Source organism: Hydractinia symbiolongicarpus, chromosome 8, assembly GCF_029227915.1.
Source record: "Hydractinia symbiolongicarpus strain clone_291-10 chromosome 8, HSymV2.1, whole genome shotgun sequence".
Taxonomy (NCBI): domain Eukaryota; kingdom Metazoa; phylum Cnidaria; class Hydrozoa; order Anthoathecata; family Hydractiniidae; genus Hydractinia; species Hydractinia symbiolongicarpus.
Window position 1 is genome coordinate 22,350,080 of NC_079882.1, and position 26,513 is coordinate 22,376,592.

At 32.4% G+C, this 26,513-nt stretch overlaps 2 protein-coding genes across 2 annotated transcripts; both read right to left on the bottom strand.

Moving 5' to 3' along the window:
• Positions 1 to 230: 230 nt before the first annotated feature.
• Positions 231 to 12,050, bottom strand: LOC130654769 (CAR1 transcription factor-like). Its single transcript, XM_057457384.1, has 2 exons — positions 11,555 to 12,050; positions 231 to 3,527 (listed from the first exon to the last, which is right to left on the bottom strand). The coding sequence occupies exons 1-2, from the start codon at positions 11,846 to 11,848 to the stop codon at positions 981 to 983; spliced, it is 2,841 nt and encodes a 946-aa protein (XP_057313367.1). The 5' UTR covers positions 11,849 to 12,050; the 3' UTR covers positions 231 to 980.
• A 621-nt stretch (positions 12,051 to 12,671) lies between these two features.
• On the bottom strand, positions 12,672 to 25,505 carry LOC130654772 (uncharacterized). Its single transcript, XM_057457388.1, has 9 exons — positions 25,355 to 25,505; positions 23,891 to 24,049; positions 21,736 to 21,816; positions 21,260 to 21,454; positions 19,852 to 19,968; positions 19,209 to 19,454; positions 18,722 to 18,894; positions 14,389 to 14,551; positions 12,672 to 14,269 (listed from the first exon to the last, which is right to left on the bottom strand). The coding sequence occupies exons 1-9, from the start codon at positions 25,415 to 25,417 to the stop codon at positions 13,649 to 13,651; spliced, it is 1,818 nt and encodes a 605-aa protein (XP_057313371.1). The 5' UTR covers positions 25,418 to 25,505; the 3' UTR covers positions 12,672 to 13,648.
• Between the last annotated feature and the right edge of the window lie 1,008 nt (positions 25,506 to 26,513).

Here is a 26,513-nt window from a genome sequence, read left to right on the forward strand (position 1 = left end):
ACTGCGCCACCATTTTTTTTTAAAAAAAAACATGTTAACACCATCGTCTCTGGAACAGCTTCGTCGTACGTGAGCAATTCCCTATAACCCGTTTATAACCGATTTTACAATAACATTTTTTCTATCTATCTATCTATCTATCTATCTGCTTGGGAGAATTCTCTGTCATGCTTACTTTTGTTTGGGAAATGGAAATAAAGAGTTAAAAAGCCGAAAAATAAAGTCAAAGATATCAAACATGCCTTCTTCACTGATTATAGTAAAAACATTATTTTTCTTAGTAATATGTACAAATTTGTATTACGTCGTACGTAAAAATCACGAAAGCACTGCAACTCAGTGCAAATTATAGACTTTCGTTTCAAAAGTAAACCATAAGTCGACTTGATCGTAAAAATAAACGAACCAGAATATCAGGACCACATTTATTCAACCAAAACTTTGTAATCAAATTAGAAAATTCAAGAAGCATTTCGGGAAGAAATCAGGAAGACAGGAAGAAATATTCTCTGTTATGGATAGCGCACTTGCATCCAGAATTGAGAAAAGGTTATAGTAAAATGATTCAGAAAAGAAATGTGACCATTTCACAGGTGGTACTTGGATGTTATATTTACTCTACCAAAATTAGGTACGATATATAAAATTAACATTAAATAATAGTAACTGAGAAATATACATCCTTAACGTTGGAAAACTTTGACTTTTTATTCTGGATAAGCAAAGTACAGGTTGCTACGCAAAGTTGAAGGTGTTGAATAGACTCCATACCCTTACAAAAATACCGTTCTAATGCTTTCGTTGACAGTGAAAAAGACAAGAGATTCGTACATGGTCGAAAAGTTTGCCTTAAAATTTGTGAAGCAATACATTTTTAAAAGCAGAAAGGAAAATCGTGTTTATGCATAAATTAAGACGTACACTGCAAAAAAATTACCTTTGGTTGAAATAGAATAAATTATATCAGAAAAGAAAATATACTAACTAAACATTGTGACCAGATCAAAGCCATCAGGAGGGTCGTTTAATATGTTGTCTAAGTCAGTTTCAACTTCAGTAGTTTCGTTTGGAAGATTTGTCAGATTCAAAGTTTGTTTCGGAGAAAGTACCTGTTGGTTGGGCGGGTTGTTATTTACGTTGTTCGACAACAAGTTTTTGTTTGAATCTAACTTTATATTACTTGATTGGTCGCTGTTCGTCATATTCATCGAATTATTTAGTGTTTGTTGTTGTTGTTGATGATGAGCCAGTTGTTGTTGTTGTTGTTGCGCGTGCATTTGCTGGCGATAAACAGGATTATTACTCTTACCATCGCCAGAAGCATTAAAACTGCTATTCATTGACATGGCGGTATCTAACCTGGAATTATCTCGTAAAAGATTCGCTGGATTGCTCATGTTCATGTTCGTGGAAAAATTCTGGTTCTGCATCATATTCTGTTGTTGTTGACGTTGCAACAGAGCTTGTCGATGGGCCGCTCTTTTCTGCAACATAAAAAACTGCTCGTTGGTGTAAGTTCCATTGAATCCATTATGATTCATCCCCAACATAGCTGGGTTACGTTGTTGTGGCATACCGTAGTTACCAAATTGTGAACTATCCATATTATCAGCGGTGATACCCATCGTACGAGAAAGAGATGGGGGTGGATACCTATTAATCTGATTGCGCATGCGCATTTGCGAAGGATTCATACTGGTTGGATTGGACAGGTTCATATTAGTGTCTGGTTGTGAGAAATGCGAAAGTCGTGACGCAGTCTGCATGCTGTTGTTCATTAACATTTGTTGTTGTTGTTGTTGTTGTTGTTCTAAGTTGGGGTTCAAACCTTGATTCGGGTACTGCGGAGGAGCTTTATTAGTGGGGTTAAACATTGGCTGCTGTTCCAATCCTGTCCTAACATTAGCCATGTTGGGGTAAATGTCATTCAACTGGTGTCTTCCACGCATAAAATTTCTCATAATACCAGCTCGACTTTGTGGAGTATAGACTGGCGGCGCAGTGTTGGGAAACAGTTGACCACCTGCCACTTGGTCCATCTGGTACGGATTGGAGTAGTATCCCATTGGAGAATTCGGCTGTGGTTGTTGTGGCATCGCCATCTGTTCGTAAGTTTTCTGTTGAGGATTATATGGCTGATATTCTGCAGGAAATTGAAACGGATTCATATTATTCATCGTGTTTTGGATGGGTGACAACATATGCTGTGGCATATATTGTTTGTTTGTCATCTGATGCATTTGCAAGCGAGCTTGTTCTCTTTTTTTGTTAATAATATGCTCCTGCAACTTTTCCGTGGCTGTGGTTGGGCCACCGTTATATAGATTGTTCATGTTGGGTACATTCTGTACATTGGGTAACGAACCTTGTTGATGTGTTTTATTAATGTGCTCGGCTAAATACTGACGCGCATTTGGCATGGCTGGTAACCTAGGCAGGTTAGGAGGCATCCCAGCCTGGATAGGCACATTCGAAGTAGGCATAGAACGCGATAATGAGTTGTTAAGGGATGAATTCAAATTGTTCATAGGTGACTGCAACGAATTTTTAGGAGACTGCATCATGCTGCGCGGAGATCCTACAGGATTGTTGCTGACAGGTTGTCCATTCTTGACGTTTGTCAGATTTTTCATCTGTTGTTGACTTAACGCTGTGCTGATCATCGTATTCAGGTTCACTGGTCTGTTCTGATTGAGTTGAGTTTGTCCATTGTTTTGCATCTGGTCAGTCATTTGTTGTCCAGACGCGATCCTGTTTAAGCTGGCTAAGGGATTTAATGTCTGAGAAACAGATGCATTCTGTTGCTGACTTGTGTTTTGTTCTGAAAACGCCCATTTCTCTTGTGCGTTTTGCGATGAGTTATTAACCGACACATTGATGTTATTCAGATTCATTTCTCCATTCAAAACTTGATTTTCTGATTTCACAAAATTATCATTAGCGCTGTTATTAACGTTTTTATTATTATTGTTGTTGTTATTTTTGTTCTTGTTACTTCCAGCAACCTCGCCATACAACGAAAACTTGTCGATATTTGCAAGGTCAGCTAAATCTGGTAACGTATTCGAATGATTATACTGGTTGTAGTTACCAGTCTCCGCTTGGGTGTTATTTACTAAGCTAGTACTGCCCGAAACACCTCCACTACAAGAACTGGCCATTGATACTTCAGCTTTCACTTGGTTGATATTCGGTGACTTCGCCATTTTATTCATATTGTCATTTAGTACATCATTTAAATCGGAAATACCACTGCTATTGTTTGACAAGTTTCCAATAAGATTATCGCTCACACTCATTGCCGGGTTAACTACATTCGAAGTAGACAAAGCACTTGTAGCAACAGTTAATGAATTCGTTGAAGATTGTTGGAACGGATAAACATTCGGCTGTATAGACTGGTTAACATCATACGAAGGGATTTTATACTGCGACTTATTTACATCTGGCATTCGAGAGATTTTCTTCAAGGGATCATCGCTTCCTCCTGAGTTATTAAAATCGGTATAAGAACGTTTCGTCGCTGCCTAAAGGTAAGCAAATAGAGACATACTAGAAAGTAAAATTTGCAACCAAACATTTCACGCAGTATCTTGGAAAGGAAGAAAAAAGGTCGTAGCTTTAATACACCAACTCGGTGCAAATAGATAATTTTATATAATTTATACTTTGATCAACATCATATCCGCAGCCTTTCCAGTTCACGTTTTTTTTCTCACCAAACTTGACACCCAGGTGAAAAAAATATGAAATATAAGTTTGTAAAATCAAATTTTTCTGACCTTAATAATTTCCAATGACGTCATAATTTTTTTTGAGTGGTCAATAACGAAAGTTACTATCGATCTCGCTAGCATCGTGTTAATTATTTATAAAGTTATAAATATACAAATTGTGTACATTAATATAAATTAACATTAAAAAGTCTCTTTTCATGTTTACCGTTAACTAATTATATCACGAAAATAAGGTTAAGCGAAAATATTTTGACTTCAACCAGGAAAAAAGTACATTTTACATTGCCAAAACAGCCAAAATTTTAATAACCAAACAACCATCTCGACCTGGTTGACGAACAACAAAAAAATAATTGTAACCTAGTAAGGCAGTTAGAACTTGTTATACTTTAAGGAGATTTCAATTTATAGTTTTCAGTGATCACCAAAATTTGGTGTCCAAAAATATGCAAAAATATATATATGTCCAAAAACGTATATTTCGTATACTTGGCCTTAAACAGAAGTTAAGTGGTGGCATTGACAGATACGTCACCTAAAGTTCCGCAGCACATGACATTTTGAAAATCACTGAAGTTATGCCATGTCAGTTGTTAGCAATCACACCATATTTCACGAAGCATTGGTATGCAGAAACGAACAAAAATTAAGCTTAAATCTTGTTGATTTTTGTTCCTGCTCAGTGCACAAATATGGAAAATTACACTGTAATGTTACATTCTCTCTAGAGCATACATACCAAGGTAATTTTTATACACATTTTTATTTTGAAGAAAAATGAAGGGTACTGCTAAATTTTGAAACATGGAGAAAATTGCGACAGTAAATTGATAAATTGACAAAGCTCTTGCGTAAAATGCTGTAAGGGGGGGGGGATAAAACTTAAGTTCTATATATTTTTTTAAAAAACACCCGCTAGACTCAAAAAACATGGGAGGCTAAAACCAAGATAGTATGTTGTTTTTGTGAAAAACAAACAGTATACGCTGTCAATCAACATTATAAAACTTATACACAGGCAGCAAGAAATTACCAATTTTAATCGTGGTTGAGGTTTTCACACCGAATTTAATAAAACATAACACTTTATTAAGAATAGATGGAACTCATAAAACACGTAAAACGATATTTATTTAATTTTCAAATTTTTAAACAGATGTAAAGGCTCACGGAATATTTATTTGATATAAAATTTATTTTACAAGACATACAAAGAAAATAAAAAAAAATATTAGCTGATAAAGTTTTTTTTCAGAAGCTAAAATCTAAAACGTTTTCTATAAAAGAGCTTCCATAAAGCGGACGCTTGTGGGACACGAAAATTTGTCCGCTTTGATTAGATGTCCGCTTTGATTAGATTTCCGCTTTGAGGAGAAACGGAAATATTACAGGCCATAAAACTTAAATTTTTTGCAAGTCTTAATTCCAGGTTATGGTCTGGGGTTATATTTTTTTGATGTATCAAGAAAATGTTTACAGGGTTAAAATAAATTCCAAAACTTTTTTGCATAATTAATTCTGTTTTTTATAAACAATCTCATCGAATGTAGTAAAAATATCTCCTTACTTAATGAATTGAACAAAAATTCTTTCAATGGTGCACAGATGAAGGCAGTAAGTGACAAAAACTCGTGGCCATCCTGGATTCAAAACGGAGTACAAAAGAAATGGCTACTGAGGTCTGCTTCTTCGATCATTTTCTACTCCTTATTCTCAAGATGGTGAGATCCAGAGCAGTGTCTATATTTTCGAGAAAAATTTCATCGTGGTGTAACAAACCCTTTCTCAACTCAAGTTTACCATTTCAGGTGTGTTCGGATCCATAACAATCAAGATTCAAGTGTAATAATTCTACGTTTCACGTTTTTATTAAAGGACAAAAATAGTAATAATCGTTAGGAAATTATTTTACGAATGTATTTACTTATAATATACTCCATACTGATGTAGGAAATATAGGAATCTTTCTCAGGGTATAAAAAACTGCATAAAAAATACATAAAAAAATAGGCTAAAGTAAGGTGAGACTTTCACATCATGGCAGACAAGTTTATCAGCTAATAAATGGCTTCTAAACTCAAGAATTTCCCTCTTAGGTAGCCTAACACTACTAAACCATTAGAGGAATTATCTTTGCTTGCTTACACAAGAAAACGGAATTCGTTGATACAAGTTTGTACTAAATAAATATAAGTGAAAACTGATGAATTACCAAAACATACTTATTACATAAGCCTTATAATTTTTTTAGAGTAGCAAATGATGATTGTGTCTTTAGAGACATTACTTAATACACAGTGTGTGAATTTAGACTGACAGCCTAGCTAAAACAAATGTTTTTAAAACTACAACAAACAAAAAAAAACAGACATAAAATCATTTGTTTCTGCACTGAGGTAGCTGGCAATTGTCATCAAAATTTTATTTTTTGTCAAATAATATAGGTGAAATTGTACCTGACTGATTAAAATTTTTTTTCCAAACAAAATAACAACGTCATAAACATATAACAGCTTTCAACAACAAAAAAATTAAGCTTATTTAGGAACTGTAATTTTCACTGAAAAAAATGCTATATGTTAATAACAACGTCTCATAACTAACTCTAAAGTTAATTATGCATAAAAGTTCAGCTGATTTTCTTTAAAATTAAAGAGAATTAAATTGACGGTTCAACAAATAAAACTTTGGACACACTCGAAAGACAGGCAAACACATTTGAGAATTCTTATGTTTATAGTTCTTGCTTAGCCTAGAATAGAATAACGTACACAAGTTTTGTAATTAAAAACAAACTAATAGAAATAATGCAAGATAACACAAATGATTTGCTTAAATTGACCAGAACAATTTACAAAACATGAATTTGGCATAAAAATATACATTTAAAAAAATGACGTTTACTATTTGTTGTTGAAACCACAATTTTACTTGACTTTGCCATTCGTAAACTAATAGTAGAATAGCATGTACATGAAACACAGAGTAAAGAACAGTTAAATATGAAAAAAACCATGCAAAAAACATGAAAAGCCTTAGCCACCTGCTAGATATCTATTTAATATTATAATACGGAAACTGTATGTCTCCGTCTGTAACACGCAAAGTAGATGCGATCATTTTGCTGTAGCCAAAAAGATGTCTTCTTTGTGAACAGCACAACGTCAATGCATTTAGACTGGCATTAGTCACTAATCTAGTTTAATAAGAAAAGTAAAGCCTTCCATTGTGCTTTGAAGTTTGAGACTAAAAAGCTTGGAAACTTGGGTTGAAATAACTGACGTCATCTCCTGCATGGGTAACTAGGGAACACCTGGGACCAAAATAGGATTAACCCACTGGTTTGGATACAGAGGGGTTGATGGTGTTATCAAAGGACCTTCAAACTCCAAAATGTTTTGCAAGCGTTCGTTAAAAGCACGATTTTATAAATTTTTTAATAGGTATTTCAAGATTTACACAAGCAGGGGTAATCTTTTGAGTGTGTTCACGAGTCATTGCTGACATTTTTAGAACCAACATAAAATTGTGTCTGAGGCTAAAAGCTGCTTTTTTCACAGGCTTAATTGTTGGTTGTGGCATTGATGATCTAATTCAAAAGTGTACCCTTAAAAATAGCCTGACTGAAACCAAAGATTAATTTTTGGTATGTAACTGAAATAAATTTAAAACAATATGTCTATTTTATTTAATCCCTGTTGTAGGCTCTTTTTTCTATTTACTCACTTCAGGTTTAAAAGGATTTGAGCCTGACAATGAGATATGTGAGGTTTCTCTTTGTAACCCCACAGGTCAACTCAGGAATTGACAGATTTAAAGTTCGCATACACTTCTCTTTTTAAACGCATCTAAATAGTAAGAGAATTAGATTTATTTCACTTTATTAAAAAAAAACAGTGGATGATTTGATTGATCAACAGGTCTTCTATTCGCTAACAGCTTTGCAAAGCTAGTTAATTAATCATTATTAGATAATGTGCTTTTAATGAATTGTTACAAAGAAAATGAGGTTTAAAATTTAATGACATTATCATCCATCAGTCCTGAAACAGGTGGGGTAAAATTCATATCAGTTAATTATTCCATCGTTGACTCAGGTGGTCATTAGTGAGGGGTTGGTGGGGTGATACAACTGACGTCAGCACCTGTTTTTAAGTTATTTCTCAAAATAATGAATTCGCTAATATTAAAGATACCAGTGATGCTAGTCTAATGCATTGACATTTTGGTGTGATCAGAAAAGTTAACAAAAATAGGACAAACATATTTCAGGTGTTTGTAATTAGCATACCATTATGTAGACATCATAAAATTAAGTTTTCACTAAGCTTTCCTTTTGAAATGCTATTTTTTAATTCCTAAAGCTGTATCAAAGTACAGGAAACCTAACCTGCCTTATATTTAACTTTCTTGGGTGTGAATTCTCCTTCTAGTATGTACTTTAACTTTTTTTGTGTTTTACAAATGGCAAAATCTTTATTTAAGAAAAAACGAGGATTGTCAAATACTTGTGAAATTTAGTTTTTCAATTTTTGACCTTACTTGCAAATTGCAAAAGTTACACAAAAAAGGATCAAAGGTCTAAGTTTTTTTTAAAAAAACTATTGAAGTGCAAAGATAGTTAAAATCATTGAAGATGATTACTAAAACAAGGTTTAAAGATTGTAATTTATATACTTGATATTTAATTTTAATACTAATTGTGATATATTAAACATTACTAAAAAAGTCATTTTCAAACATTTTGAACTAGTTGACCTCTTTTCTTATAAATATCTCTCACCCAACAGTCTATTTCATTAAATTTTTCGTATAGTACACTGCTTTTTCTTCTTCCCTGAAGTAAAGAAGTGTATAGATATTTTGTATGACAAGTAAAATCTTTAACATTATATATATTAAGAAAGTGCATTAATTATTTTATATATCTTCTTAACTGCTTGTTGAAAGCAAATGATCCTATACATTATTTCATTCAGATTTCCTTTACCAGAGAATTTTATGTACATGTACTGCTGAAGTCATCAAAAATCCTAAAACCTTTATTTTTTCTGTTGTCTTTCTACCTCTGGATTTTCTTGTGGGCTTTGAAAACTAGCTAACAACAACGAGTGATAAGTGTGAGTCAAGCTTTACAGTTAGGATTAACATATATAAAAAAGGAGTACTCAAAAATTAACGTGTTGCTATTCACCCCAATAAAAATAAACATGAATTTTAAAAACAAGCCTTACATAAGGGCTAATGTGAGGAACTAATAATACCCTTAACCTTTATACCCATTAAAATACTTACAAATTTAGAAAGAACTTGATCAAATAGATTTAGCTGAAATACTTTCGTTAAAATAAACAACAATGAACAATATATATTGCATTTTGCATCTTTTATCTTTGCTATAAATACAACTTGGAAACTAATACCATTTTACACACTAAATTAAGGATAATATATGGGAAAGGAAGCATGCTAATCGTAATATCTTCTTTATATTTATTTAATATATGAAGATGAAGGTAATTCTAATTTTTTCCACCTAATTGAAACATATCGGATTTATCACATAAAGAAAAAGCTTTCTCCATGTTTCACACGCACTTAAGAAATGTCTAAATTTTTCTTCCAGCATTGTTTAAACTTTCTGTATGGTGAAGGTTAGATACCATGACAACAAACACTTTGACTGACAGGAAGTCCAACATAACCTTTTCTTTCACAATTTGCAACGTTATAACCGCCCACCTTGTGTAGCTGATACTTCTAAGTTAACTTCACCTATCATACACACACGGCACAGATACACACTGACAAATAAAAACTTATCCATGCGAAACATGACAAACACGCTATACCCAAACAACAAAACACAATAAAAATAGCACAGAATAAACAAAGACGAGCTGAAAATACATAAGAATTTACAAAGAACACAAAAAAGAAGAATCAGATGCTCCCACGTAGAGTTTAAGGTCTACTCACGCTCAATACAGGAAGGAGAGGTAAAATATAAGCTCTTTTTTTTTTTTCTTTGTCTGTAAAATATCCAATTTTTTACCAATTTGATAAGGTGCTTTATTACTTGGGCCTATAACAATTTGCTTAAATGAAGAATCAGATTGATTTCAAGCCAAACGAAACGTATTTCAGCATTGATTTCATTTCAGCCTAAAATATTCTGTATACAAACACATTTTATATAAAAAATTAAAAAAAATAAATTATTGCGCATGCTTAAGAAGTTATTGCATGTGTTTAAGCAACTCCGATATGAAAAACATGTAAACACAACAATATCTCATTTTGGGTATCTAATGTCAGGTCCATGTAAAAGCTACCTAAGACTTCACAAAAGACTGGTAACAGCTCCTAACCAAAATATGACCTGAAACAGCATTGACAATTTTTTGGACTTCCCAGAAATTGTGACAGCAATAACATTTATTATTTTGATTGGCAAATGTTTGTTATTTGCATTTGCAGAAGTAAAATCCAAAACTTGGGAAAGTTTTTACTAAAGAAGGATTGCGCTCTTTAAGAAGATGAGATATTTTTTTTCAATAAATGCTTCAAAATTTGCATTGAGGAAAATAGATATGTGTGTACACAAGAGGCAGAAAATATACACAAAAGATTACCATGATCAAAGAACGAAACTGAGAAAAAATAATTAAGTGTCTTCCCTTTGAAACAATCAATAAATTTTGCTTATTATACTTCATTTAAGAACAAATTTATAAAAATTTATGATGTATATATATATTTTATATATATATATACTGAAAAATGAATTTAAAATGCTAAAAGAGTTAAGAACAAAATAAGAACAGCTCAAGCTAAAGTCCAATTTCTCAATTCTGCTAAAAGGGTGTATAGAGCCAAGTTTAACCCACATGGTCCAGCTTTTTGTGTCCTATCCATGTTACAAAATATGGTAAACATGGGCAGATCTTCTATAGACAGTTTTTAATAGGATGTAATGTTTTAACTTTATATTAAAAACAATAAACACCAACAAATTGCAATAATCGAAGAGATTCACTTAAAGGGAAATATTCACTTAAAATTAAAACTATTTTTTAAAATTTTGGATCTTGTTTTTCTAAAAATAATATAAATGATTTTACTCTACTACACATTAAATTTAAAAAAGTTTAGACCAAAAATTAAGGACACTAATTTTTGGACACAACAATTTGAACATTTGAGACAAATTTTAATTGGAATAGGAAGTAAAAAGATGTTGCTGGCCACACAAAAAAATTAGTCTTATAAAACTTTGGACAATTAAATTTATTTTTGTCTCGAAATAAACAGGTTCAATTTTTTTTAGTCGTATGGTCCTGCTTTTTTACATCGCAGAATGCATGCGCATGTACTTCTATCTTCAAACTTTGCTAATCAATGACAAGTCACCTAGTTACATTGTCTAAGCAAGCAAATTATAGCTAGCTACAAACCTTACTTAAAAAAAAAGAAAAAAAGAGCGAGCAAAAACTTTCAAAATGGTGCACCGGAATCGGTTGTCAGATTTTCAAGAAAAAACATCAGATGACCACCAGTAATGCCCATCTAATATTATGAAAAATCTTGTAGCAAATCGTGCAACACTACCAGCTCAATTAGCATAATTTGTTAAAGTTACCTTTAGTCTGAGTGGATGGGCTAACACAAAAATCAATTGAAATAGTTTTGATATAGCTAGCTAGCCGGGTTGTTTCATTTTACAGAGTATAGGATCAGTTATGTGAAATGTACAGCCTGATGTAGCTAGCTTGCTTATTGATAAAGACCAATAAATATAGGGTTTAGCTACACACCTGCTGCAATACTTCGTTGTTATTGAAGGCACCATTTAATTTAGTAACATTATTTGAATGATCACCACTTGCATTCGCCATTTGTCGCAAAACTTCATACTGTTTAGTGATATTCTTTTGTTTACTAGGTTGAGCTCTCGCACGATCAAGAATCATTTCCTTCGTATTATGCTCTCTACTCATTTGTGCTGGATGATTATTTATATACCTCGCTGTTGCTTCATTGTGCCGTTTTTTGTAAGACTCGAAGAGTTGTGTTACACTTGGCGTATGAGGATTTTGGGCGGTATCCATGACAAATTTAAATATGTAAACATTTATACATGCAACTGATTCTAAACATTGCTAATTTTTTTCATTATATACGGCATATCCACCATCTTTGCTTTCGAACCGTTCAATCATGCCTTTCGATTGTTTGATTTTTGACAGTCAGTAAGGTTTCAGATAACAAATCAACTTTGCTCTATTGTTTGAGCTAAGGAGAATTTAGATTTGATAATTTGTATAATCCCTGCTACAAAATTGTTATTTAACTTTTGGTTAATTTTACTTATTTTAAAGAAGCAAGAAACATTAATCATAGAAGTATTCGCTTTTAGTGCTTCAAAATATTGAATCTAAATTTTAAAAAAAGTGAATAGTTAAAATTTTCGGCGACAAAAATCTCTTAACTTCAATGCTTTGATTGCCGTTTTAGCTTTGCTTGTTTACAAAATTATGAGAAAAGTGATTGACGTGATATTAAAAAGTTATTAAGGCTAAAATCGAAAGTTTAAACCCGATAAACCTTGCAACAGCTTTTAAAAAGTTTCTTTTGTTTACGAACGTCCTTCTTTTAAAAGCAACAAAACTGAAGCGATGTTTTTTCTAAAAGAAGCATGATAAAATTCCAATTTACTTGTCCCACCAAAAAACATCCACGAAATATTTTATGCTCGTGTTAGAATTACTTCTGATCTTTATGCCTTAGGAAGAATAACTCTTACAACTGAACAACAGGAATCATTTTACACTTTTGCTATAAAAATTGATTTAAAACCATGGTGTTTATTTTTGGTTTGCCACCTGTCTAGTACAAAAAGTATGTAAGTAATTAAAAGAACAACACTAAGCATAAAACAATAGTTTATTATTGTTATGTTTCAGAAAAATAATATATAAAAACGTGCATTACATATCATTTTTCAGTAAATTATTGCTTTCCGGTAGCTAGAGTTTCTAACTATTCTGAACGTGCAGTGTCTAAGTAATCTAAGCATCAACGCGAACCATTTATTATTGCAAAGAATGACGGCACCAAACTTAATAGTTGCAATGATTGTTTAAAATTTAGTATACAAACATAAAAACATTAAAATATATGGCGTGTCTTATTACCTCGCAATTAGGCGATTAACGGTATATGATATGGTATAAGAGATTACTCCGTTTATCTCTGCACCAAGACCCTTTATGGACAAGGACACGTTTAATAGGTATACGGGGTAATATGTTAAAACAAAACAAAGAAAAAAGAAAAACAAATCTGCGGTGGAGATAAACCAGAAATAGCGAAACCTTGAAAGTTCCGTGTTTTCTTGCTTCAAGTTTATATCCTTTGGTAAAGTAGATAAAAACTGCAAAGGTCGCCCCAAATGAAAATCTTGATCTAATATATGAGACTCAAATTGCTAAGAGAAATTACCTTGAAGAAATACTTTGGACAAAATTTTGCATAACTGTACTCTTTGATAAAGAAAATCACGGTATGGGCAGTAAACAGAAGTAGGCCGGTAAATGATGGAAGTAGGGCGGTAAACTTAAAACGGATAAGATAGAGCAGAACATAGCTTATACCTTTTAAAAACTAAAACAAATCAAAGTGTTTGTCTACCCTATCGGATTTAAAAAAGGTTGGAAAAATTTTCAAGTCACAGAAAAAAATAAAAAATGTCAGACAAAACATTCGTCACTAAAGACGCCTTTCCATCCAGCCGGCGAAAACATTTGAAACAATCCTTGCCTATAGCTTTAAGTCAGTACTCTAATACAGAATTTATCGGGCAATATTTTCGTCCCTCCAACATTTTTTGTCCGATAAGGTAAAATAAATTAATATTGCTGACACGGCAAATTTTCCGACCTCGGCAAACTAATTGCGTATTGTCTCAAAATTTCTAAATTTTTCGTGTGAGCCGATGCAATATCAAACACAATTACTTTATCCTTGTCCAGTTCAAAGTGAATGAAATTCGTACAGTCTAACAGAAGCGGGTCATCGCCTGCACCATAATACAGGTTTTGCGTTTCAGATGTAAATTCAGAGTACAGTCTATCTTCTTGTTGCAGTTTATGTAAACGTTTCTCCACCTCAGCACTCTCCACAGTACGATCCAAATCGTCACCTATTTCAACGCCACCGCTCAGCTTATCAAAGCTTGTGTATGATTCTCTTTCCCTGTCTGTCAAGGACACCGTTGCTGTGCTTTCAGGTGAGTCCCTTCCATTTTCAGATCTTCTTAGTGCAGGTTCGATGTTGTCCAGTCGGTCACTTGCACCTGAATTTATAAGATTTGCTGTCGCAGCTGTTTCAGATTTACCTGAATGAGGCAAGGTCAGTTTATCCAAGATGTGGCAAAGATGTTTTAAATTCAACACTGGAATCCCGTTGACACGGTATATTTGGAGATTTGAAAAACTGTCATAGCCAGCTGTCAATTCTGATGCAAGTACCTGTAAAATACGACATATGAAGTGAATACTCTCTTAAATGAGACAACAAATTCAGACGTCGGTAAAGTTCTACCCACGTTTGCTTTTATGCATATTAAAACTGAACATTTCATAATCACCTGACTAAGTACAATCACTTCTTGGTTTTTCTTCTCCTGAACACCATACAAGATTCGATCACATAAACGAATTGGTGCTTTTCGACCCCAGTCTTTTCCATACTGGTGCAACATATAAGGTTGAGACAGCGAGACGAAAACTAGCCCACAATAAACGACGTAGCTAGAAATTAAAGTTGTTATGTCACCTATAGATATTATCACATATCAAATACTTATGAAATTACAGTCTCGAGAAGGAAGAATTTGACAGGCATGTGGATAGCATGAAAGACAGAACGCAATTACTCTGAAGAGGATCATTAACATTGTATAGTGACGTGTTTAATCATAAACAATTTGTCCATATTTTTATCAGACGAACATTCTTGTTGACATACACGCAATTTTGTTTAAGAATATCAGGCTGATTATTATATTTATTTCTCCATTGTTCTAAACAATAGACCTATTGTTCTAAACAATAGACCTATTGTTCTAAACAATAGACCTATTGTTCTAAACAATAGACCTATTGTTCTAAACAATAGACCTATTGTTCTAAACAATAGACCTATTGTTCTAAACAATAGACCTATTGTTTTTAACCTGACATCTCACCGTGATATTCTTAAAAGCATATTCTTATAAAAAAGCGTGTATTTTTTATTGGGCACTTCCTTTTACATTCTGTATATACCTTAGTTAAGCGAAAAACGTCACGAAATATGAGGGTGCGAGTCGATAATGCTTTATTATCTTCTGAACACGATTGTTGCAACAAACAGAGTTGACTTCTTTTTTTTTACAGTTTCATAAAAGTATTCGCATAGTCTCCTTTATAATTTGTTGAATTTTGTATGCGTAAACTTGTCAAAAGGTTCTAATAATCATTTAACTTATATTATGGTTATTATATATAGTTATTTAAAAAACTAATATTCTTAAGCGCATCTGAAAACCCTGAAAAATCATAGCGGTATGAACAGTTTGGATGAACACATTATGTAGCTAATGTATTTCCGTTTTATTCGTTTTATTTACTTATTTACATGTTGCAAGTCTGTAGATTTGCTTATTTGTTTGTTTGTTTGTTTGATTGTTCAATTTACTTATCACTTTAATTAATTTATCACTTATTTAGTTATGTCTTACGGGTGAGGTGAATTAGGCGAGTACAACAATTTTTTTTTAAATTGAACATCGTCTACTCACCTCATTTTACACCATGTTCAATAGAAGTGCAATTAAAAACGTCCATTCAGGACAACCGTTCTAATTAACGTAGCTACATTGTCACAATAACCATTAATATGACTCTAATTGTTGCAAGATTCTTTGTCAAATATAAGAGTTTCAACATAACGATTCTGTAGTTTCGCAACAATAACACAGCTAACAAAGATTTCTTTACAGATTGGACTTTTTATGTATTCGTTTACCGTAACCTTTTACGTGATTAGGTTGTAATTATTAATTACAATTTAGTCACAGCAAAAAAGCCAGCGATTCATAGCGGCACAAAAAAATGCAGAATCTTGAACTGTTCTAAAAACCTTGTTTACCAAATTTCATACATCTTGTGTCTGTGCCTACGTGTTTCGGTTTTATGGTCAGGGTTTCTTAAAATAATAGATTTGGATTGGTAAAACAGCTTAAAAAATAATCATATTGTTTCAGCCTCGTTTTTAAAAAATTAGTTTTTTTGAATGTCTGAAAAACAAACAAATCTAAGAATAGATATGAGTATGATAAGCGAAATCAGTTAACATAATTGCTGAATCGCGGCTTGTTACCGGAAGCAGAGGTTGCCCTCTAATGAGCAATGAAGAACTTCGGTAGAAAATTGTCAAATATTAGCCGGGGTATCAATAGAAAAAACGAAAACGGTTGCATCGATCGATACGAGTCCTACTTTTGCAATCAATCGAATCAACATTAATTACTTCGAGTACTTTTGTTTACTCCAAACCTTTTTAGATTCACAGGCTGAAATTGTAGCTTTAAATGGCCGCCAATGTTTGAACATATTCGCTGCTTCTTATTAAAAATTTTGAAAGACCGTTGTGTAGCATAATTAGCAGCTAGGTTAGCACATAGGACGCATACAAATATTCTCGTATTGTACAAAAGAAGAGTAGGTAGATTACTGCCTTGCATAAGTTTAGGACAATATTACCGTACATAGCTTTCCAAAGGGAAATTTTAGCTACCAATAGTAACTTACAACCGGACTAGAAAAATAACCTCGATAAATTGTTTCAGTTGCTCAAGTAGGATTCAACATTAAGTCGTCTTAAGATTTCCCATTACGAGGCTACATCTACAAGCTAGTGACGTCAGAGCGTCTCAATAACTATAAATAAATTAAATTGGATCGAAAATAATTTCTTTTAGATATCAAGACTTAATAAAACTTTAATTTAATCTATTTATAATCTTAATACAACTTCTTTTTCAATGTATCGTAATTTTGTACCATTTCAACTAAAAGTCAACTTAATATTCAACTTCATAAATCCTGATATGTCTTGAAAACTCCGGTTCATCAACATTCCAAAACACAGGTCAAAAAGTTTCAAAAATATATAAATTTATAGGAATGTTTAAAATTATACCTAGATTTTTAGGGCTCCATCCTAGGGTGTTCGTGTGCGTGGGATGGGGGGGCTAATTGGGACGGGAGAACTACTTGACAGAATTTCAAAAACCAAAAGACTGTGGGGAAAAAGTAAAAAAAAAACAGATTACAAAATGCTAAAAATCAAACAACTTTTTGAACACTCGAGTTCTATTTTGAAGCATATACCACAGCGTAAAGCAAAAACAAACGGGAGAGGGCATGATGTTAAGTCCATATTCAGATAGGTCAAAAAATTTTAAACATAAAATATAAAAAAGGAAAGAGTCAATAATAGCATAAAGAATAATATAAGTATAGTTGAAAAAAAGGAAAGTGTATTAATTGTGTCTGTCCTTCACTTCGTCATTCTTCTTTATCATTCTTCTATTTTTCTAAACTTGTCTGTGAATTTAAACTTGTAAGAATATATAAAACCGGGGGATAGAATTAGAAAAAATGTCTTATTATAATAGCTTTTTTAGATAAAAGAAACCCCCGTTTCCTTAGCATTTTTGCTTAAACACAGAAAAACAAACTGATGCACAGTGATTAATGGTATTAACCTCCTTAATATAGATATTCCAAAACTGGTAAGTAACATACATTATTGAAATTATCTTTTTGAATTTTTAATTATTTTTATACGAATTATTTTAAATAAAACATGATAAGTGTATCATAGCTTCTCATCTTGGAGCATAAAATATGTAAACATGAATGAAGTCATAACAACGACATGTATCGCAAAGCATTTTTTTTTAAGATAGCTGCGCATACAAGAACAGGGCATAACCAATTTCTCTTTACAAATTTCAATATTGTTAAGGATATTTATTCTTGCTTTTTACGGTTTTCTGCTAAAACCTTTCAGCAAAAGATTGTTAAGCACAGACATCAAAAAATTGTATCAAGTCCAACGAAAAAAGGACACGAAATATTATTGCCAACCCAAACAAAAGGCTGCAAATACAATGGTTCGCATTGGTTGATTTAAAAATTTTTCAGGTTCAGTGAGTAAGTACCATGTTCAAGGTTTTTTTACCTAAACCTCATTATGATGTAAAAAAATGTTGCCTTCGTCTGCGGGGTTCTACAAAGCAATTGACGAGATACATAAGTAGCTGGACACTACTCTCACAAAACAGCTCCACCTCTCTTTTATCCATTTTTATTCCGTTTCCACTTTTATCTGGCTCATCTTCTAAGTAATCAATCAAAATCGATTTGGACAGAAAGAATTCCAAAAACTTATATTTTCACGCGACTTTTGCCAGATTTTTTATTTATGACGTTTCAATCTTATGTTTTATGTTTTGTTTCACTTTGTTTTCGCTGCTAATATTTGAGAGCTTCACTTTTAATTGCTTACATTGTACGTTTGTCTTTTGAATGTGAATCAAAAAATTGTGAGAACTTCGCTGGTAAACTTATTTTGCTGTACATAATGGAACAGCATTACTGGTTGCATAAAGAAATGGTCACGTGGAAGTACCACCCATGCTGGACATAGTCTCCAATTAATCTTCGATGTGTTCTTTCTACCTATTCTTATTATTGATTCAAAGTATGCTTTCAAACCTGTTGGCAGTAATAATAACATTTGAAAATATGTTCAGTTGAGTATCTCATCGTTGCATCTTGTAGTCGAGACGTAATCAAGACCTAATTTCACGAACAATAGACATTCTACTGGTAGGGTTGTAAAAAGAAACCTAGGAAGATAACACCTACCTTGGGCGTCTGTCGTATAACTGAGGAGGAACTAAAAATGTAAGTACTTCCAAAGCTACTTCAACTGTTTTCTTCTTTCCTGATCGAAGAATTGTCGCTTCAATAACTTCCTGGGGAAATTTTGAATGAATTAAATAATTCCATAAGATTCTTTCATTTCCTCTGAATGGTACCTGTAAAAAAAGATATTTCTAAATATTTATACAGGGTAGGAATGTCTCAGTGTTCAAAATACTGTTTGCAATGCACATAATTCTACATGTATACATTTTCACTTAAGCGGCTTGGTTTAATTTGTAGATGTGGTAATGACATTTGCTATAGAGATGTTTGCATCATGGAGTAAACCGTAATAGGAGAAAGCAGCAAATGACTTAAGTCATGACCCAGATTGTATTCAATGAACTAATTCACAATACAAAAAAAGCTACTTGTTTCATTGTGATTTTGTGTAAAAGATTCAATTATTTGAAAAAAAAAAACTCACAGTTCCATCATCAGCTATGTTTACACCGTTGATACCCATTAAAACATCTCCTCGTTGCAGATGGTTGTAACTGCACGATAACTTCAGCGACCGGGAGATGAGAATTCCAGAGTCTTTTGGGGTTAGCTTAAAGTACGTTCTCATGTGGTCACTCTCAATGGGTTGCCATCTAATTCCCAAGTTACAAAAACCAGAAAATTTTTCATTTCTACTGATGTCCTCTAGAAAATGCGAAACCACTGGAATCTAAGATAAATTTCATACATTCTTATCCATAAATATAAGATTCGAGACAGAAAAAATTTAGAGCAAGACTTTAAGAGATTACCTACTCAAATCTTAAAAAGAATAAAGGCAAAAGAAAAATCTGTTAGCTCGCCTTCCCAACTTAGGTTCTTGGACTCCAAAAAAGAAATTATTATGGCTTTTCATAGAAATCATAAAAAATCTTAGGAAGATCTCAAGAAAATTTACATTTAGAAGTAAATATTAGGTGACGTTGAATGAAGTGGCTGACCTGTAAGACAACTAAACAATACAGTATTTTTCTTGAATTTACAGAATAAAGATTCTTGGGTAAAAAAATTAAACAAAAGTGAAACACAATTAAAACAACAACTTCTTATAGAGACGTTACACTTACAGGAATAATGTACCCAATATTTTCGGCATTGTCAAGTGTTTCAAATGCGATACCGACAACTTTTCCATCCTTTAAAGCTGGTCCGCCGCTGTTGCCAGCATTAATTGCTGCATCGATCTATAAAAAAAATGTTTTTAAATTTTGCACAAAGCAAATGAAAAATACAAAATATTAATAAGACGAGATGATATAAGCTGCTTAAAAAGAACCATTCGTTCATACTTTGCACAAAGGTGAAATGTGATCATTTTTAAAGTTCCAATGCTTCAAAAAGACTTGAACAATACCAACACAGACGTCAATTTTTTTTCTCCGAAGAATTTTTAACAATGTGAATTTTGGATAAAGAAGTCCACCAAATGTGATAGCTCACCATTAAGAAAACACAAAACCAAAATTAGTTCATTAAGTTTTATTAGGTTAAAATTTAAAGAGATGGTTCCACACAGTGCCGTAACCACAATTTTAATACTGGGGGCCTATATAAAAAAATCCATTATGAATTTCGCTTTATATAGTGGCTACCCGAGGCTTCCATGGTGGGCGCCGAGTGGGAAGTTTTTAAAATTTGCATCTCTAGATTGGCGAAAAATGCCTTTCCAGACGTCAATGATCTCATGGTTCTATGTTAGAAATCACGATGAATGTTTCGATAATTTTGCAATTTAGAAAGCTGCATTGTTTAATTGGCATAAAAATATAGATAAAAATTTCCATCAAAACCAAAAGGTAGAAAGAAATACATGTTTACACTACACAACTACAATAATATAAAAAATGATAAGAACACTAGAAGTTTTAAGGGTTTTAAGGGTGGCACTTTTTAGAAAATTTACATCGCATTTGGACTTTTTAAAATGTGCTGCCAGTCTTTTTAAAACATTTAGTGATTTTTATAATATTGATCTATGGGAAGGATCCGAATATTTCTAAACGACTCTCTCTTATTAATAAAATTGTTAGCAACTTCATATTATCATTATATAATTTGTGAATATGCAATACCATCAAATTATTCATCCGTGTAACAATTGTTGTAGCTCGAAGGTAAGTTTTTATACATCGTTTGCTAACAGCATTTGTAGCAGGCATAACTAACACCAGTTTTCCCACTATTATAACTTCAAACAAAAGTAGTTTTCTTGGGTTTATCTAAGAAGATAACTAAAGAAAACTAAGGAGTTATCTAAGAGAAGTAAATCTGTCTCTCTTTCTCTCTCTCTTTCTCCTATTTTTCTTTTAGTAGGAAAATTATTGGGGGGGAGGCTGTGCCCCCTGGCCCTCTGCTCCCCTCCGGCGGTTACGGCACTACCACAAAAATATATATTAACCTACATTTTTTAATTGTATATTCTGCCTAAAACAAAACCTAAAAAAATTTGCTATCCAAAGGTATACGCAAAATCACCTGAATTGCAAGCAGGTGGGCTCCTGAGTGTGAATATCTTTGTATATCCACTCTGGAGACAACACCACGTGTTACACTGATGTTGTCACCACCTGTTGGGAAACCAACTACCACAATATCTTCTTCCAATTGAGGAATATCACCAAACTCCAACGCTTCCAACCCTTCCCAAAAGGCATCATCACTGACACCAACCTAAATTACAAGGATAAATTGGTTTATTCCAAAATAAATATAACAATCTAGTGTTACTAAAATGCTCTTATTCAATTTTTTTCACAGAACCATTTTTTTCTTTTGCTTTTGTCCATGCCTATACGCAAACAGTTACAACAAATTTAAAAACATGTTGGCAAAAACCTGGCTACACGAATCAAGAATTTTTGGCAATTAACGAATGCTGACATCAATGAATGGAACCTTTTCATTCTAAATTTCACCATATATATGTTTAAGAACCGTATAAAACAACCTACCATTGCAATATCACACTCATGAGCAACATGAATCACATGTGCGTGGTACTTCTTGGCATCACCATGTTTACGAACTCTAACCTAGAGAATAAAATATTATTTACAGTTTTCAACAAAATTAGGAGTGACAAATTTTTGTTCTTATTTTAACCCTTTTTTAACTCTAATTTTTCTGTTTAGGTAAAAAATATACGAAGTATGAAGACAATAATGAAGTGTTTTAATCTGTAAAATGATGCTAAAAATCGACCAAAAGACATGCACTCACTTCATTGGCAAACAGAATGGAAAAACATATAACAATAATCTTTTTTTAAAAAGAATAAAACATTCTAAGGAGAATCTGAACAGACATTTAGAATTTATTGATTGTAATATTTGTGTCATTTTAAAGGCACTTTGTTTATTTTAATGGGAGGTCGACTAGGCTAATAATACAAAGTTGTTTTTATTATCTCTTCAGCACTGGTCTGGTACAATCCATGTGCACTTATCATCAGGAAACGTGAACAAGCACTTCACTACACCATTTGCAGGGAACTGAGCAAGATATTTAGATGCATAAATCATGCACCTCATAAATATAATAAAGAACTGAAAAACATCCCGCTAAAGTAAACACAATTGAATTAATATTGTCAAGGAGTTATGGTGAAGTGCTAAATGTATTATATTTGTCAGTCTGTTGTGTTATATGCCTCTTGTTACTTGTGCAAAAATAATTTGTGCTAACTTCTTTTTCGTAATACCTCAATGGATTCCATATTTCACATTCTCTTGAGCCTGTTTTTCACTTTCGCTTGCACAACTTTTTGAACATTCAATCTGCAACATAGAGTATTTTGAAAGAGCTTTTTAAACATTTTCCTATGTTATCCTGACAAAAATATAACTATTACCAATAATAATTTTATACAATTTCTTTCATGAGCTTTTGCTATTTCTATAATGGCATAAAATATTCCAATTTGAACTGGATGCTACTAATATGTCAAACCTCATACAACAACATATTTCATAGAGTAATTTTTTAAATACAATTGATTATTGTAACATAGCCACACGTACCATAGAACATGTTCAAAAAACATGCTGATTTGCGACATTATCACCACCCCTTCCTTACATAGTAAGTTGGTCTGTGGCCCCTAGTTCTGTGCACTTTGCTGTTAAGCAATGTTTGCATGAAATAATAATTCTTCAATTTGTGAATTTATTACTACATTATACATATCAGTTGTGTCCATGTCAGGGCTAGGGAAGTGGTAAACCACAATATTGCATGTTTGATATTAGTTTTAAATTGGAGAGATTAGGATCTACAAACATCACACTAAATTCTGTTACCAGCCTGACAGTGTAATCACACACGCTAGATCAACAAGACTAAGGCATAATTAAGGGTATAAATTATTATACTTGTAAACTGAAGATAAGTGTAAGGAACAGGGACAGAGTTACTGTCATCCCCGTTATTTTAAGACAAACCTCCCATTTTGCGTATGCCGTCCTTCCTTAAAACTTCTATACACCCACCACTTAGGAACAGTAAAGAAGCAAAAATTACTTTAATGTTAATCAAGTAAAATTCCTTAGTGAATTCAATGTATAAAAATATACCCCAATATAATACACGGATAGACAAATGCATGTCAGGGTTATCTCTTATTATAAATAACAAAGTATTATGCTTACAACTTATACACAGTAAAAGTAACCTCATTTTTCGAATTTTCATCCCATATGAATAGCAAGAGTATTTGACTCATCTGAACACAGTCCTCGAAATTAGCCAAGAAGTATGTCTGCATAAAATTGCCAAAGCTTTATCTATCATAAGCCCTCATGTAAAAACTTAATTTTAACAAATAGTGTGAGCTTTTACTGCTCCATTAAAAATACTATAAAATCACTTGTAGGCAACTTATTGTGAAAAACACTAAAATGTATTTTATACGCCAGGTTTTTTTTATTTTAAATTAATATTTGTTCAACTTTATCATTTTATGCATTTGTATTAATGCTTTTAATAATGAGGATAATTTTATAATTTGCTTCGAAACTTACCGAAAAATTCTACTAATATAGATCCAGCACAACTATTCCGGTTATTATTTTTCAAACTTGTTTCGAATGTCTATAAAAACTAACTCACCGATTTTTGATATGCAACTACATGACCATTTGTTAAAATTCTACGATTTGAGATGATGAAACCAGAACCAGATGTTTGTTGTTGTCTTTTCATTTGCCAGGGCATACTGTAATTTGGCGTTGACATCTGAACAAACAGCTTTACCACAGATTGCATAATCTATGATACAAGATACATAGATATGTATTAATTTTTTTTATATAAAAATTACATTTCTGGGTAAAGTTCCACACTGTGTTTAAATTTTTGTGACTAAAACATTAAGATCACAAACAACATGAAATAAATTTTTGTCACATTTTGCATTTAAATGTCACAATTTCCTCCCAAAAAGAATCAATTTTTCTAATGGTCATTTTCAAGCCAACCTGTTTCGAATGTATTTTGTCGGTTGTAGTGTCATATGGCATCAGCACAACAAGCTTTTGAAGGCTAAAAAATCACTCCAATCATCTAAATCTGACATAAGGAAGAAATATAAACCTTTGTCTTTCATAAATCTGTTTGATTTGCTTATTTTGTCACTATTTCATAAACAATAAAACCAAAGTTAAGTTAGTAAAAAAAATATACATCGTAGTCACATAGAACAAGAAGCCCTGGGGGCTCTAAGAATTTCCGCGCGCTACCAAAATATTTGATGAAAACCTGCTAATTCGTTGTGTTATTGTGCCAAACATTCGAAGGGGTTTGGTGCATGAACCTCTGAAGATAAAGCCCATCGGTGACATTATATCTTACAACAAACGCAAACAAAACGAAACGTGTCATAATAGACTTACATTTTAAAAGAAATTGCTAACAAAAAATACAGCCTATCATTCATGGTTGAAAGTCTTGCGATTGAAACGTTTATGGTCTTAAACGGCATTAGTTGACAAAAAATCAAAATTTTGATGTGACCATCATTTTCAGCATACTTTTTTTGTCAATTGTGCCAAAATTTGTCAAAAATAAAGTAGTTTTAATTTTTAGACCAATTTTTGCCTAAAATGACATTTAGGTAACAAGAAATCAAAATTTTGATGTCACCATCATGTTCAGCATACTTTATTTGTTTACTGTGCCAGATTTTGTTAAAAATAAAGTAGTTCTAATTTTTGGACCAATTTTGGCCTAAAATGAAATTTAGGTGACAAAAATCAAAATTATTATGTCACCATTATGTTCAGCATACTTTTTTTGTTAACTGTGCCGAATTTTGTCGAAAACAAATACCAATTTTGGCCTGAAGCGTCAATACTAGACTTCCCAGTAGTTAAGGAGCTTGGGTACGAAGTTTACATCTGTGACGGACCAACGTGAAATCCCAGGGTCGATTTTTTCTCAAAAAATGCTCCGAAAGAAAAAAACGATGGTTTTAAAGAATTTCCTACGCCTTCGGGCGCGGAAATTCAATTAAGACCAGTTTGTTAAAAATTGCTAGTTCCCCGTTAATAATAATATTTAAAAAATATAACTTACTTTTTCAGTTTTATTATATTGCTTTGTTGGACCACAGACTGTTGCATTAATTTCTTCGGACATTTTTTATTCAAATCATCCACAGGTGGGCACTTTAATGGTATAATTGATTATAAATTAAATCTTCTATAAAGTAAGACAGCTTTAAAACAACTGCAAATTGATTAACTACTAGTAGAGGCCAATATTATACACACACAATCTCTATAACAATAAATGTCATCTGTCTGTCTTAGTGCAAAATAGTACCGCAAGTAGCGAGACACAGAAAATGTGGCCTATAAAGGACCGGAAAATCCGATTATTTATTCACGGGCCACCAACTAGTCTCCATAATAATAGTCGTATTCTGTCTGTCTGTCTGCAAGAAACATTTCCCGCTACAGGCACATAGAACAGCGTGTAATTTAAAGACAGCCAACCCCTGTGGATTATTCCACAGGCTAACAACTGGTCTTTTCAATAATAGCTGTTGTTTGTCTGTTATAATAGCCACCGTCTGTCTAAATAATTTATTGGGTGTTATCTGAGTAAAATAATACCCTAGTGTAAACTACTTGAATTAAATTATAAACAAACTCACATTTATAAAACTCCAATGAATAAAAGCACTAACATATATATATATATATATATATATATATATGAAGAAATTTAAAAATATAAAATAACATTTTCCCGTCATTTCAAAGCTGACAGGGCAATTTTTAAGTTAAAATGCAATGTATTATCTTTATTTTAGAGCGAAATGCAGCAGTTTTTACACTTTTCTTGTCATTTTAGAACAAAATATAGGGATTTTAAATCTTTGTACAATGTTTTTTTTATGTATATATATATATATACATATACAACTATTTGCATGTGAAACAGGCAAAACTTAGGCTTATTATATAACTTTATATTACTTTCTGTCGTTGATCCTATAATGCTATAATATAACAATAGGTTTGGTGAAATTTTACATTTAAGCAGTATATACTGTATTAACATGAATATTATTATTATATACATAGGGTCTGAATTACTTCGTTTTGCTCAATGAAAGCTATATATATATACGAAGTGCTTCGTTTTAAATAAAAACTTTAATTTTATTTAACTAAACTTTTTTTAAAATGAAATAAGAAGATTGAATTGGCTGGGGCACTTGGAAAGA

What these genes read in the sequence shown, in the direction of transcription:
- LOC130654772 (XM_057457388.1), bottom strand. Translation starts at nt 25,417, where the DNA reads ATGTCCGAAGAAATTAATGCAACAGTCTGTGGTCCAACAAAGCAATAT. An exon ending in ATATTGGGTACATTATTCCT is followed by an intron (nt 19,455 to 19,851) that starts GTAAGTGTAACG and finishes AATTTATCTTAG; the next exon opens with ATTCCAGTGGTTTCGCATTT. An exon ending in AAGTGATTGTACTTAGTCAG is followed by an intron (nt 14,270 to 14,388) that starts GTGATTATGAAA and finishes CGTATTTTACAG; the next exon opens with GTACTTGCATCAGAATTGAC.
- LOC130654769 (XM_057457384.1), bottom strand. Translation starts at nt 11,848, where the DNA reads ATGGATACCGCCCAAAATCCTCATACGCCAAGTGTAACACAACTCTTC. An exon ending in ACAACGAAGTATTGCAGCAG is followed by an intron (nt 3,528 to 11,554) that starts GTGTGTAGCTAA and finishes GCTTACCTTTAG; the next exon opens with GCAGCGACGAAACGTTCTTA.